Source organism: Struthio camelus, chromosome Z (genome assembly GCF_040807025.1).
Source record: "Struthio camelus isolate bStrCam1 chromosome Z, bStrCam1.hap1, whole genome shotgun sequence".
Taxonomy (NCBI): domain Eukaryota; kingdom Metazoa; phylum Chordata; class Aves; order Struthioniformes; family Struthionidae; genus Struthio; species Struthio camelus.
The window spans coordinates 32,212,735-32,226,524 of record NC_090982.1 but is presented as its reverse complement, the minus strand read 5'-3'; the positions used below and the strand labels follow the sequence as shown (position 1 = coordinate 32,226,524).

The window sequence follows — 13,790 nt, the reverse complement described above, 5'->3', positions numbered from 1 at the left end:
TGCTTAAATTAGCTAATTTATTGAGTAACATTGATTTATTTGAATTTGGTAATCCGCGTCAGGACACTGAAATATTTGCATGCTTACTTCCTGTTTGCTGTGCTATTTAGTCTATTCATGTTTTGTTTTAGTACAATGAGAGAATGAAACTCTTCTAAGAAGGTGTAATAAACAAGTCTGACACTCTTTTACAACAGGTCAATTCAATAAAGATATCACAATTTCTTGATGACACGAAGCCAGCTGTGTTAAAGAAACACACTGAAATACACCCAAAATCAGTTAGTTAGCTCCAAATTTATGTTGAATTAGATTTTCACTACTTTAATCAAATTGTTTTAAAACAGTTTTATTTCAACCACAACTATTTTTGTGTGTAAACAAGGCCTTAGGCTAATATCGTCACAGGATACACCAAAAATACCTACCAAATTAAATGGATTTGGGATATATTTTGAGTAGCATCTTTCAGTACAGCCATCTTCAAATTCTATTAGTTGAATTTTGGGGTAGAAGAAATAGGAGACCAAAATTAGTTATAAGCTTTTCAGAGTATATGTTGGAGCTGTTGTTATATTTGTGGCAGGGTAATCTGAAACCATAGAAATGAAACTGCTAATCTCATTTTTATTCCGCAGACGACATAGAGTGGAACTTTCTTTTCTGCAGAGCTACTTATTTCCTCACACTTGTCATACAGAAAAATTCAGAATTTTCCTATTTCTTTCAAACTTATATGAGACAAATTTTAAACAGGCACGTCCAGAAAATGAAACACATACCAGTTAACTGTTTCAGGGAATATGTTGTTGTGAATATCTGAAAAATCTGCTAATTAAAAAAAAAACAAAAGCCAACTGCTTTTGCTTTTGTTTATGTTGATCACATGATGTTCAGCAAAGAAATACCATAATACTGTGATGTTTGAAGCTGGTTTGATATAGTGACAGTGTGTGCGGTTTAAACTCATCTTTGTAGTACATGGTTATTTAAAACCATCAGCTAACGGGCTTAACAGGTGACTAGAAATGTGTTGCCATCACAATTATTTTTGCCTTTGTCAGGACCAAAAAGGGGGTTGCAGTCCAATTCTGTTCTTAGATTTGTTTTAACAGCATGTGTGGTCTAGCTTGTAGTTTAGATTGGAACCGAGTTCAAAAAAGAAGAAGTCCAGTAAAGCATTGTGCAATATTTCCATGTTTACTGTACTGGATGCATTGGGTAAATACCCTCAATAATACTTACTATTTCATATATAAATAGCAACTTCCAATTTTATAAGGATGCTACTTGATTTTTAAGTAAATACTACAAATACGAAAGGCAAATCAAAAAAGAGATACTGAATTAGAAGTATATTTAAGGCAAGTTTATGTATGTGGTTAACCCCTTACAGCACTGTATTTGGATGACTCACATCATGAATATTCCAAAATGATCAATAACATCCTGCCTCCAACACCTCCAACTAGGCCCACCCTACATCATCTTTATATATCCATCCCCTTCCTGTAATAAGACAAAACTGTCTTCACTTCTTTTTATTTCCTGCTCCTGCAGCCTCTCAGAGACTGAAGTGCTGTCAGTTCGCTATTGATTGAGTCACTCCACTCATCCTGCTAGGCTACTTCACACTTCCCTTTCTCTGTATGTTCTCTAGTACTTCTTCTACGACCAAGCAGATGATAGAAGATCTCACGCTTGTTTTGCAGAAGACATGTGGCTCATAGGGAAACCAGATACATAATCAGTCCTTAAACCCATGTGTGAATCATTCCAACTTTCCTCACTCCAACTCCTCAAATCCAACTATCAGCTATTCATAAAAGGCCAGAGTAAAAACACGCTTTGCCCTCCCAGGAGTCTGAGGCAGCAATGTATCTATGCCCAACGGGGATGGAAGTTCCTTGCTTCAGGGCAACTCCTGAGAGCAACCACAATCGTTGGTCAAGGAAAATCACTAATGCTGTCAAGAGCAGCGTAGGTTAATGTGTTCAGGTCGGACATGACTACAGAGCTCATCTTATGGCACGACAGTATCACCAAGCCAGGTGGTGGATGCCCTTGGTAATGTTGACGTTGCTGTACACTGGCAAACATAACCTTAGAAATGCATAGCCAATGTAGCAATGTTTAACTGATTCTACAGTGTCAGCTGCAGTAGTCCTACCAGCTATGAGCTTCAGCTCAATGGGGTGTTTGTTCATCAGCACAATTACTTAGTTTTATCCCTGCTCATTATTTTTCTTCCTGGCTACAGTGAGTAAGAGAGAAGAGAGACAATTATAGTGGATAGCTGTACACATTCTACTGAATGAATGACTATTTTCGGGAGTATTCACTCCCAATTTTGGTGCCTAATTTAGAAGGCCAATCTCCAAAACATCCCTTCACAGTCAACAAAAAGATAAGCTACTCCAGTTTTGAAGCAGGATCTCACTTAGATGCCTTCACTTGCCCTTCTTCGTTGATGCAGACACCATGTGGGACAGCATTAATACTTGTTTCCTCCTAGTCTGATCTGGGAAGCTGGTAAGTCACAGAAGAGTTTTCTTTTGTAACTTTGGAGCGCAAAAGTTATTTATGGCTCTCTGAGAGCGCGTCAAATCCGAGAACTCAGCATATGCCCACGACCATTTTCACCATCGTCTGCATAGGCTACTGTGAGTGCCCTCAGATCAGGCCATTTCTACTGGATAAACGTTGATCTGCGAGTAAGTAGGACCTCCTTCTGTCTGGCAGGTCCCCTGGCACCATCGCGCCAAGGCTCAGAGAACTACTGAGAGATTCAGTGAGAGGCTGCCTCTCAGGGACAGGTGAAACCCACTATTAGAACACAGTTTACTCAATTCCTTTGGAACAAGACTGTTCCCTCACTAGAGATCTCCACCAGGTACAAAATGAGGTATTGCTGGACTCGCAAACTGAAATCTTTATCGGCTAATTTACTCACAAGACTTCTGCCAAACATTTTTAATAGCATCTGTAAATCTCTTGAAATGTAGAAAAGTGCAATATAATCCAATAAAAGAAATGTGCTTAGAAATCATTTGAGAGGAATTAACTAGATATATAAGCCATGTATTTTTAATTCCATGTGAATATGAACCGCTAAATTCTAAGGTCAACTATTTCTGTGTCTGTCTGATTTTCTTATTTATTGTCTAAAATCACTGTCAATGTAAAATCGGTCAGAGAGAGAATGAAAGAAAATGTAAGAATGAAGAAATAACAAGCTGGGAAGGGGAACCATCAGGAAAGAGCGTGAAACAAAAAGGAGAAAAAGACACCAGGCTTAAACAAAAAGGTGCCCAGGAATGTTTCCAATAAATCTAGATCAGAGACATATCGGCTTTTCTGGCTGCCAAAGTGACCCTTAGTGAAGGAAGACTGCTGCTCTATTATATTTGGGAGAGTGGTATAAAGAGGAAAATTAACTGCTAACACAGGAAAGGGTGACAAACATAAAATGTAGCAAATCTGGGAATTCAGAATGCACTGGCTCTTATTTTACCACCAACACATCCAGTCATGGGAATTAAACGTTCCTATACGGCACTTTGTAAAAAAAAACAAACAAGGGTTCCCTTTACGTTCAGTTTAGAGCTATTCTGAAAACCGAAAAACTGAATTTGACAAAACCATTTCTGCTGTTAGAAAACCTGCATCCAAACAGAGAGGCCAGAGAGTTATTTCTCTAGGTCCAGTTCCACAGAGGAAAAGATTTCCTTCCTCCAGCAGAGCACTGTAAGCCCCAAAGTCCTAAGGCAGAACGGCAATTACAAACAGGGACAGAAACCAAATGCTTATTAAATAAACAGACAGACTGACACATCTCTAAACCATTTTAAGAAGTTAATTCATTGACAAAGGATATATAAACTTGAATTTATGCAACCATTTTCTATATGCCTAACAGGTCTGGCTATTTTGCGGCAAGATTTTTTGTCAGCTATATGCTATGAAAGATAATAAATGTCATACTTTAAAGCCGATATATCCATTATTATTACTGCCATATGGAACTTATGTTTCTTAACCAGAAAGGTGTACGTGAAAATCTCAGCCTACTGATAATACTGATAATATACTTCATGCCATGCCATGCCGTGCCTCTCAGACTGGCAGGCCACAGGAACACTGTCCCCAGCTCAGCGACTGTCCAGGGAAGCCTGTCAGCACTCGTGGGACCATTGTAGCCTTTTTCCACTCCAAGTGTGTCTCCTTCTGCTCGGGCAGTATCACACCAGCCTCCTCCCAGCCAGGCCATGATGTGAGTGAGGCCTGCAGCGAAGGCTCCTCTGCTCCCCCTCCTGGGAGGTCTGGAGTTCAGCTGCTGCCGTTGCTTGCAAAGTGCGGCCCACTTTCTGCTCCAGAAAGGAAAGGCGGCAGGGCCGGATGGATTTTGCAGAGGAACGCAGGAGCGGGGAGGTGGCAGAGCTCAGACCCCAGCTGCCCGCAGAGGGCAGTCCCAAGGGGACAGCCAGCCGCTCTTGCTCTCGTGGTCCGCTCTTGCTCTCGTGGTCCGGAGGCTCAGAAGGCCCCGGCCTCACGCACAGGAGGTGATTTTGACTGGTTGCAATTCCCCCTCTCAGCCTGTTTCTGTGTGCCTGGAACAAACATATCCTTCTTTCCAGCTGCATATCCAACACCAATCTGAACCGGTTTCCCCAGCAATCAGGCAGTGCAGCAGCACTCCACGCAATGCATGCAATGTCTCTACCTCAGATACCTCAAACTACCTGACTTTCACCAATAACTGAGTATCATCAGTGAAGCGGGTTGCAAACAAATGTCCAGGTTAGACAGCGATGTGTAGTTACTGCTCCCTGGCTCAACACTGTCTGGCATTTGTGACAACGTTATCAAACAAGAAACAAAAGAAATAGCAATAAACTAGGTAGATGGTAGCTCTTTAGCTCAGTTTCATGGATTTAAAAGCAAGCAAACACAATTTTTGCACCAGAACAGGCTGAGCTGTGCTGAAGGAGAAACATAAGCTGAGAGTAAAACTGATCACAATGGAGCAAATGCTTATGAATGTGTCTCAACAGATCAATTACACTGACTCCCAATCGTACCATACCACTAGTCCGCCTTCCATGACTTTCAGACAAACATCAATCCACACCATGCAGGAACGCAAGCTCCTTTAGGTTCTGGAAAATAGATTTAGTCCTAATTTTTGTGACAGATGGAGCTGATAGTCTCAGGATGAAAAAAAGCGCCAGTTTTGACAGGCAGCAGATACTGATGCCCCTTGTGGTCGAAGACTGTGGCTCTGGAATTAAGGTAGCACTAACAGGAAAGGCAGCGGCTGAAAGCACCACTGCTAACTTTCTTTTGGTCCTCACGTTGCGACTGAATATTTATACTTTTGTGTCTGCTTTCTTATAAACAAAGCAAAAAGAATGTGGAGAGTGCAGCAGTAAGGCAGGACATCAGCAATGTATTTTTCTTTCAATAAAAACAGATATCATCCTCTTAGCTAACATTTCAAGCCACTTTTAACTAGCCGGCAAATCTTCATGAAGTATCACGGAATTACAATGAAATTTACTGTATGCCTGTGAACAAACATCCTCGTAGGTCAGTGTGCTTAAAACCCATGCACAAAATTCTCAGGCAAGAAGCTAACGTAAGTGTGCTTAAAAGCAGTGGGGGTGCATTAAGCGGAAAGTACCAATCCTTGAAGACATAGCAGTACTCATACGGTTGCAGCACACCGCCACTAGACTGAGTTTTGCTTGCTCTTCGTGTACTAACACACCGAAAGCAGGAGCCCTGTTATCTCAGAAAGAACAAAGTCGGTCTCATTTTGAGCCTGATCCTCCATACCTTTCAGAAAGCAGCTCTGCCCTCCCTGGACTCAGCGGGAAGTTTGGGTGCACACGTAACTAAGGCTAGAACCCTTCCCCCCCCCCCCCCCTTTTTGGAAGGAGCTGGCCCAGTGCAATATATTGCAAGGTTGCTGCAGGGGCAGCACACGGATCCCTGCCGCCGACACTTCTGCCCCCCGGGCTGTGCGGCGCGCTGCTCCGCGGCGAGTCCCGCCGCCGCTCCGCCGACCGCGCAGCACCCGCGCAGCGCCGCCGCCGCCCCGCGCCCCTCGGCCGCGCCGCCTTAACGGGAGGAGGGGCTCCTCGGGGGGCTGTCACTCTCCTTAAGCCTTTCCTTTCAAGCTTTGAATGTGAGCTGCCCTCCAGGCCCCCTCCCTTCTTCCCTCCCTCCAGCAGATCGTAAAGAGAGGAGGGAAAAAAAAAAGTTTCAACAACAGGCTGGACCAATGGCAAGTCGCGAAGCAGGGAAAGGGGGCCGAGCGAAGGGAGAAAAAAGTGGAGAAAAGGAGAAAGAGAGCGAGAGAGCGCAGGCTGGGGGATGTGTAAAAGAAGAAGCGTTGCTAATTTTTTTGTTTGTTTGCTTTTCCATGCATGCATAATGAGGCCTAATCAGAGCACGTTGCTGCTGCTCGGAGGGCACTTTTGTATTTAAAGCCTTGCAAAGAAAAAAAGATCCACAGACGGATCCGCAAGAGCAGCTTGCAGGGCTTGTTGACAACAGAAGGAGCATCAGTCGCCCAGAGAGAAAGAGAGATCCTGAAGCCTGCCTTTTCTCCTTCCCCTGTGCTATCTTCTTGCTAACGGGGAGAGACATTTCTTCTCCCTTCTACCCGAAAGCGCAACCCGTACCGAGAGGGAGCGAGCGGAGCCCGGACTGTGAATGGGATCGGAGCGGCTGGCATGTGCAGAGATGCTGCGAGCGGAGAGTTAAAAGCTCCCGAGGAGGCAGCAGCAGCAGCTGGGCATTTATTTTGTGCAAAAAAAAAAAGAGAGAAAAAAAAAAGAGAAACGGATCCGCATGAGGAGCAGAGCAGCACCATGAGCTCTGCCGGCGCAGCCTGCAAGCCCCCGAGCGCACCCCGGAGCCGCTCTCCTCCAAGCCCCCGTTCGCACTGATTCCCCCCACCTCTCCGGGCGCCGCCGCCGCCGCCGCCGCCTCGCCAAGCCGGGAGCAGCGGGTGGGGGGCACAGGACGGCCCCGGGGCGCGCCTGCTTCGTCCCGCGGCCCCGCCGCTTTCAGCTCCCGGGGGCTGGAGGTGCCCGGAGCCGGCGCGGATGGATTGATGCGAGGAGACCTCATGCACACGGTTGGCAGGCGCTTTGCAAACTTTTCCACGGCCGGCAGCTCCTCCTCCTCCTCCTCCTGCTCCTCGTCGTCCTCCTCCTCCCGCTCCTCGTCGACCAGCGCCTCTCCCCCGCGACCCGGCGGCAGCAGCCGCCGCCGCCGCCGCCGCCCGCGATGGTGGCCCGCTCGCCCGCTCGGCACGGAGGCGGCGGCGGCCGCCGGTGGCCGCTGCCGGCCGCCTGGCTGTGGCTGGCGGCGGCGCTGGGCGCCGTGTGGCCGCCGCGGGGCTCGCTGGTGCAGGGCCGGCGGCTGATCTGCTGGCAGGCGGTGCTGCAGTGTCAGGGGGAGCCCGAGTGCAGCTACGCTTACAACCAGTACGCCGAGGCGTGCGCCCCGGTGCTCCTGCAGCAGCAGCCCCCGGGAGGCGGCGGGGAAGGGCCGGCGGCCGCTGCAGCCTCGGCCGCCTCCTCCAGGCGGCGGTGCCCCAGCCACTGCATCGCGGCCCTCATCCAGCTCAACCACACGCGGCGCGGCCCGGCCTTGGAGGACTGCGACTGCGCGCAGGACGACAACTGCCGCGCCACCAAGCGCGCCATCGAGCCCTGCCTGCCCCGCACCAGCAGCCCGGCGGCCGGCGGCGCCGGCGGGGCCGGCGGCGCCGGCGTCATGGGCTGCACGGAGGCGCGGCGGCGCTGCGACTGGGACAGCCGCTGCAGCGTGGCCCTCAACCGCTACATGACCTACTGCGGGAAGCTCTTCAACGGGCTGCGCTGCACGCCCGAGTGCCGCGCCGTCATCGAGGACATGCTGGCCGTGCCCAAGGCCGTGCTGCTCAACGACTGCGTGTGCGACGGGCTGGAGCGGCCCATCTGCGAGTCGGTCAAGGAGAACATGGCCCGCCTCTGCTTCGGCGCCGACACGGGCAGCAACGGCGCCGGCAGCAGCGGCGGCTCGGACGGCGGCCTGGAGGAGTACTACGACGAGGACTACGAGGAGGAGCCGAGCCAGAAGGGGAGGGACGAGCTGGAGGACAATACGGGCTCCGAGCCCGGCTTCCCCCTGCAGACGGACAGCGCCGGCCCAGCCGCCGGCGCGCCCGCCCGCGCCGCCTGGGCGCTGCTGGCCTCCATCTTGCTGCTGCTGCTGCCGCCGCCGCTCTAGCCAGCCCGCCTCCTTCCCCTCCTCCGCCGGCCTTTTCCTCCCCCATCCGCTTCAGGGCTGGCCGCGGCCGGCGGCGCGCCGGGCTCCCGCTCGCCTTCTCCCTCGCAGACACGCAGAGAGGCGGGGGGCGGTTGGGGCCTCAGGACGAAGTGCGATGTAAACGCTTGGGCCGTTAATCCTTTGACCGTTAGTCCCGGCAGCGTCCCTCCGCTGCCCCAGACATCTCCCTAAAGGTGGACGTTTTCTCCCTCTTTCTCCCCACAAAGCCGGGCCGGAGACTCCCCCCCCCCCCCGCCCCCCCCGGCCTCCTGCCTGTCCCTCCCCCAACAGCATTTTGCTGCTGATTTTTCTTTTCTTTTTTCTTCTAAATTCGCGGCGGCCTTGCAAGCCAGCCGCCGTGGTGGTCGCGGGACCGGGAAAGATGGAAGGAGCGGTGCAGGACTGTGGATTTTATTGTTGTTTGTTTGTCTGTTTGTCTTTAGTGTGCACTATGCAATTTCTTCCACCCGGCTTCTTGTTAGCAGCAAGCAGATGAGCTTACAAGAGAGGCGGCTGGCGAAGCTACTGTAGGTTCCCTACCACCACCAGCCCCAAAAGGAAACAGAAATGATGATATGCTGATGGTTGTTTTTTAGCGTTTGACATGAAGGTTAGAAAGAGGTGAGCTGTCCAAACTTGCTGCCAAAACTGTTGCCATACTGGTTAGTTAACAACTTGGTTATCTTTCATCAAGTATCACTAGTCATGGCGCAGTGATGCCCAAAAGAGGGTTATACCGCAACTGCCTTCAATTAAATCTGAGAAAATAACAGTCTGATTTAATTTTAATAGTTTACAGCACTCCCTCTTGCACACGCGTCTTCCCTACAACAAAAGCCTGCCAGCAAAAGTCTCTTTAACCTAACGACAAAAAAATGCTGATTTTTTTCAGAGTTGTTGGCTATACTGAACAATGCAACTTTTGTTTTAAAAGAGCTCTGCACTGCCATCTTTGAAAGACACTTTTAAACTCAAGAGCATGTATGTACAAATATCCTGAAAAGTTATATTGCCTCTCGTCATATCAGGGTGCTGACCTCTGGTAAATCTTATATAAAAATGTATTTAAAACTGGGATTTGTTACCAGTTGCTTTTCTTTGTATATAGAATTTTATAAATTGTATGCTTTGGGAATAATTTATTTTAAAAAAATAAAAAGTTTTAAATCCTCATCCTATTTGCCAGATAATTACATTTGCTATTCTTTTCTGGAAAGGTACAGATTTCATTTTATGTTTAAAGGGATACCAGTAACAATGATTCAGTGAAGTATTCTCTAGAACATCAAATGTACAGTGTATTTTATAGATTTGAAGTTAACTTTCTTATTTGGAGAGACTTTACGAACGTTGTAGAATTGTATAAATGCATTTCCAAGCTGCCTTAAACCATGTATTTTTATAGAAGGCATAAAAAAGGCCCATGTTTTAAATATCTACGGCTTTGTGTATTTCTTAAGCGTGTAAATTAGTAAAGAAAGAGCTTTAAATAATGGATGTGGTGAAGTTGTTTTCCAGGGACACTTGAACTCCCAGCACCCGAGGTTGGAGGGAGGGGGGGAAGTGAACCACAAAAAAACCCCCCACAAAAACAAAAACAATCAACAAACACAAATCTCTGTCTGCCTGTAGTACTCTACATAGATGTAAATTGCTGCTGTTCTTACTTTAATGAATAATTACATGCAAGAAGTAAATGCAGCTTTGGAAGTACTACTTTAAAAGAGTGGTTGATTTTATAATACGTTGGCATGGTAACATGCCAGTGGCAGAAGAGTGTAAAACAATTCAAAGAGACTGCTTCTCTGCGTATGTAGAATTTATCAGTGCGCCACGCTTTCTTCATGAGGGGGAGACACGCTGCTCTCTCTCACTGACACCAAGAAATGCTTCTCCGCGTGCAGCCAAGTAAACGGTGAGAAATACATGCGCAGAGGCGGCAAGTGTTTCAAACAAGTCCTCTTGCAGGCTGTGGTGCATGCCTCAAGTGGTTTGCAACAAAATGTAAGAAAGTTTGCCATTCAGCCTGCTTTTTCCAACAATGAAGAATGCAAAAGTAAACAAGCCGGGGTGATCAGCAATTACCAGATCTTGCAATATTGTTCTTAAGAGTTGCTTTGCATCCTGCTGAAGCCTGGTTTGCTGCCAGAGCTACTGATCTACACTCAAACACCCTTAGATAAATAATTACACTCTTAAGCTGTGTCGAGTGCTGATACACTTGACCTTGTAAATAGAAATGTTTGCAGTAGGAATAAACTCCAGCATTGGAAAATCTTTTAAACATTAACACAAAAGAGAGAGCTCAGTCCTCTGGGGATCTGAGTTTGGATTGCGTCAAGCTAGGCACTCACAGAAAAAAAAAAAAGGAAAAAAGAGAAAAAAGGGTTTATTTATCTTCTATTCGTGCTGTTTATTTAAAGCTTTTCATTTTAAACGCCATGATTGGAAGGCAAGTCAGACGTTTAAAAGCTACCACAAATAAACTTTGACTGAGGGGGCGACAGATTAGCAAGATAGTGCCTTTTTCATCTTACCAGACCTTGGGAGAGGGCAAATCCACATCTGTCTGTTGTATAAATCAACAAAATTAGAAATCCCTGCTTCTGGGATTAGTTATTTCAGTGACAGATTATTTTATTATTTCTTTAGGGTGTGAATGTCATTAGGTTGCCCAGAGATACACGTACATGGACGCGCGTGCATGCACATAAACCAGCCCCCAAATAGTTGTGATACCGAACAAGTGTATGAGTATGGTGTGTGGCTATGATCTTAAGCTCGTTTTTAAAGTCCTCTGATCGGTTGAGCAAGCTTATTGTTAAAACAAAGCTGAAAACGTTGTTTCTTTAGGAAGAGAACAAAGAGTAGTAGGGTGAGACTTGTAAATGGAATGAGCTTTTTTCACAAAATGCTGAGTTTGCAATTGTTTAGGGATGATCTTAAATATTTTTTACAGTTCCTTGGGAGATGCTTTGAAACATGCTTTCACTTTGTCAACATTTTGTGCCCATGGAGACTACTTTAACTCATTTTTGATGAAAAATTAAGTCCTGGTAAAAAGCCTCTGTTTTTCCTCAGCAAGGAGTAAAGACATTAGCACTAGAAAAGGACTGATAATTAACTGCTACAATAAACTCAAGACCTGATTTTACAGGCTTCTGTCGAAATCATCTGCCTGGAGTAAATTAGCACTGAGCACCACTGGGGAGGGAGGACTCATCTTTATGCTTCCTTCCCCATAGCAATCGTTTTGATTTAAATAATTGTACAGTAAAACAGCTGAACTAATTCCTTGCAAAGAGATAACTCTGTAGAATTAGCCATGTTGTCAGAGTAAGAACAGTTCCCGGGAGGAATGGCTGTGCCTGTCGGAGTGTGTCTCAGCCTACAAAGGCCGTACAGATGTTGGTGTCCCTCAAATTTATATTTCTCTTGCTTGATTTTGAGACGAATGGAAATTCTCAAAATGTCAAGGGATGCAGTAAGGACAGCTTTAAACAAGGAAAAGGCTTCATCTTCCCTAATAGAAGAGATTTTCCACAGGAAAGGAAGTTCTCATTTCTCTGAATATTTGAAAGTGCTCCTTGCCAAGGTCCTGTCCGGACAATCTCTTCTAGGGGGAGAAGGAACCCTCTACCATTCCATGTAAAATAATCCAGTAGGATCTGTTCCCTTTTTATTCCCAGTTACCAGGTTTGAATTCTTGGTGACAGTTTATTTGTCTTTGGAGGCACTTCAGTGACAAAAGTTTAAGGGAGTGTGGGACAATGGTGGAGAACAAGGAGGCAGTTCATTGAACTGACAGTGACCATACAGTAAATAGAGGGAGATTCAAGCTTCACTGATCACCCAAGCGCACAGCAAAGCTTTTGTATGCAATCACAATGGACATAACATAAGGTCTCTGTTTATTTTTAACAATATACACCAATGTATACAGACAGGCCTACATAACTTTCAAAATAAATATGAAATGAAGCCTTACAAGGAGCGAAAGGAAACCTCTGGTCTGGCCAAGTCTTTTATGGTCACATAGGAAAGTCTGATGGATTTTAGTGGCAGTCTCTGCTCCATTCCTTTTAAGAACTGCTGAGGTACCGGACCTCTTACTCCCAGCATGCGTGTCTAATAAACGTGTATGATATGGGTGCAAAGGTTGCTACGGACAACTTTGCGTGTACAGAACAAGAAATCCCATCTCAATGTAAGGCAAAACCATCCAGTATAACATGATTACTTGCTTTTTTGCTTGCTTGCCTTGTTTTGAGTACACTGGAGGGGGCTGGGAGGAATTCCAAAATAGCCAAGGTACGCATTTAAAAGTGCTGGGAAACAAAATCATCATCAGCTGAGTCATGGAAAATGCTACTTGGCTGACTTAGTTGTATTGCATCTTCAGTGCCACTCAAACAAATTCAGACCATTCAATAGATGTTGTTCCTGCCCCAGTAATAACATCACAGAGTGCCACGCTACCTATGGTAACATACCCATTGCAAACTCTCAAGAAAAATAGGCAAGCCTGCAGCACAACACGATTTCAAATGGGATAGCAGTGCTTCTGTGTGAGATTTCAAGCCTGTGGTACAGATCTGTAAGCAGTGAAGTCGAAAGTTACTGTATTTTACTTGAGGCTGTGGCAGACAGTTGAAAAGACTCACATTGGCTGTCTGAACGACATAAATAATGTGCTATTAGCATAAATACTTTCTAAGACATCCATTTAATCAATTTCTTAAATAACAGAATGATCTACTACAAAATAGTGGACTGTATACACTATATTTTGGCACAAAGATGGTCATTCTCCCACTAGTAACCAGGGGCTCTAAATAAATGATTTCAACAATGTTTTATTAAAGGAGGACAAGAGCCCTCAAGCTGCATTAATCGGGGAGAAGTCGAGTGGCACTTTTGTTATGGAAATGTTAAACACATAATAGTTCAGGCAAACAATGTGGAGCCACTTCATTCTCTCAGCCATGCTGACACCTCTTAAAGAGGAACTGCAGGGAAGGATGTGGGAAAGATTTGCTTTCTGAGGAAGCTTTCAGCTAATATTTTGGATATTTACCTCCAAAACTCTGGCAGTGCAAATGTAACTGAAGGGCATACAAATAAAACAATAAAGAGGGATGATTTATGTAGCTACTGCTAGTGATAAGCATTTGGTGTCCAAAATCAAATAAAGACAGTCATTGATGAAACAGTTTGTTGAAGGTCTTTTCAGGAATTTATTATGAGCCCAGTGGATATTATTGTACAGGGTGATTTCTGAAAACAAATAGTGACATAGTACTAATGTTATACCTTCCATATACTTCAGGGAGAGGAAAAGGGAGAACCTAGAGTAAGGAAACAGATGAACTGAGGTATAGTGAAATGGGATGGAAATAGAAGTTTGGGGTGTAAGTAATCCAGAAAATGTTAATAACAAAGTACCCATAAAATGTTATTGCTTT

General features: G+C 45.8%; 1 protein-coding gene across 1 annotated transcript; it reads left to right on the top strand.

Moving 5' to 3' along the window:
* Positions 1 to 6,122: 6,122 nt before the first annotated feature.
* On the top strand, positions 6,123 to 9,760 carry LOC138064620 (growth arrest-specific protein 1-like). The gene has a single exon (XM_068928040.1). It carries the CDS (start codon positions 7,300 to 7,302, stop codon positions 8,284 to 8,286), a length of 987 nt encoding a protein of 328 aa, XP_068784141.1. The 5' UTR covers positions 6,123 to 7,299; the 3' UTR covers positions 8,287 to 9,760.
* The last annotated feature ends 4,030 nt before the right edge of the window (positions 9,761 to 13,790 follow it).

Coding starts and splice junctions, on each gene's coding strand:
- LOC138064620 (XM_068928040.1), top strand. CDS start 7,300: ATGGTGGCCCGCTCGCCCGCTCGGCACGGAGGCGGCGGCGGCCGCCGG.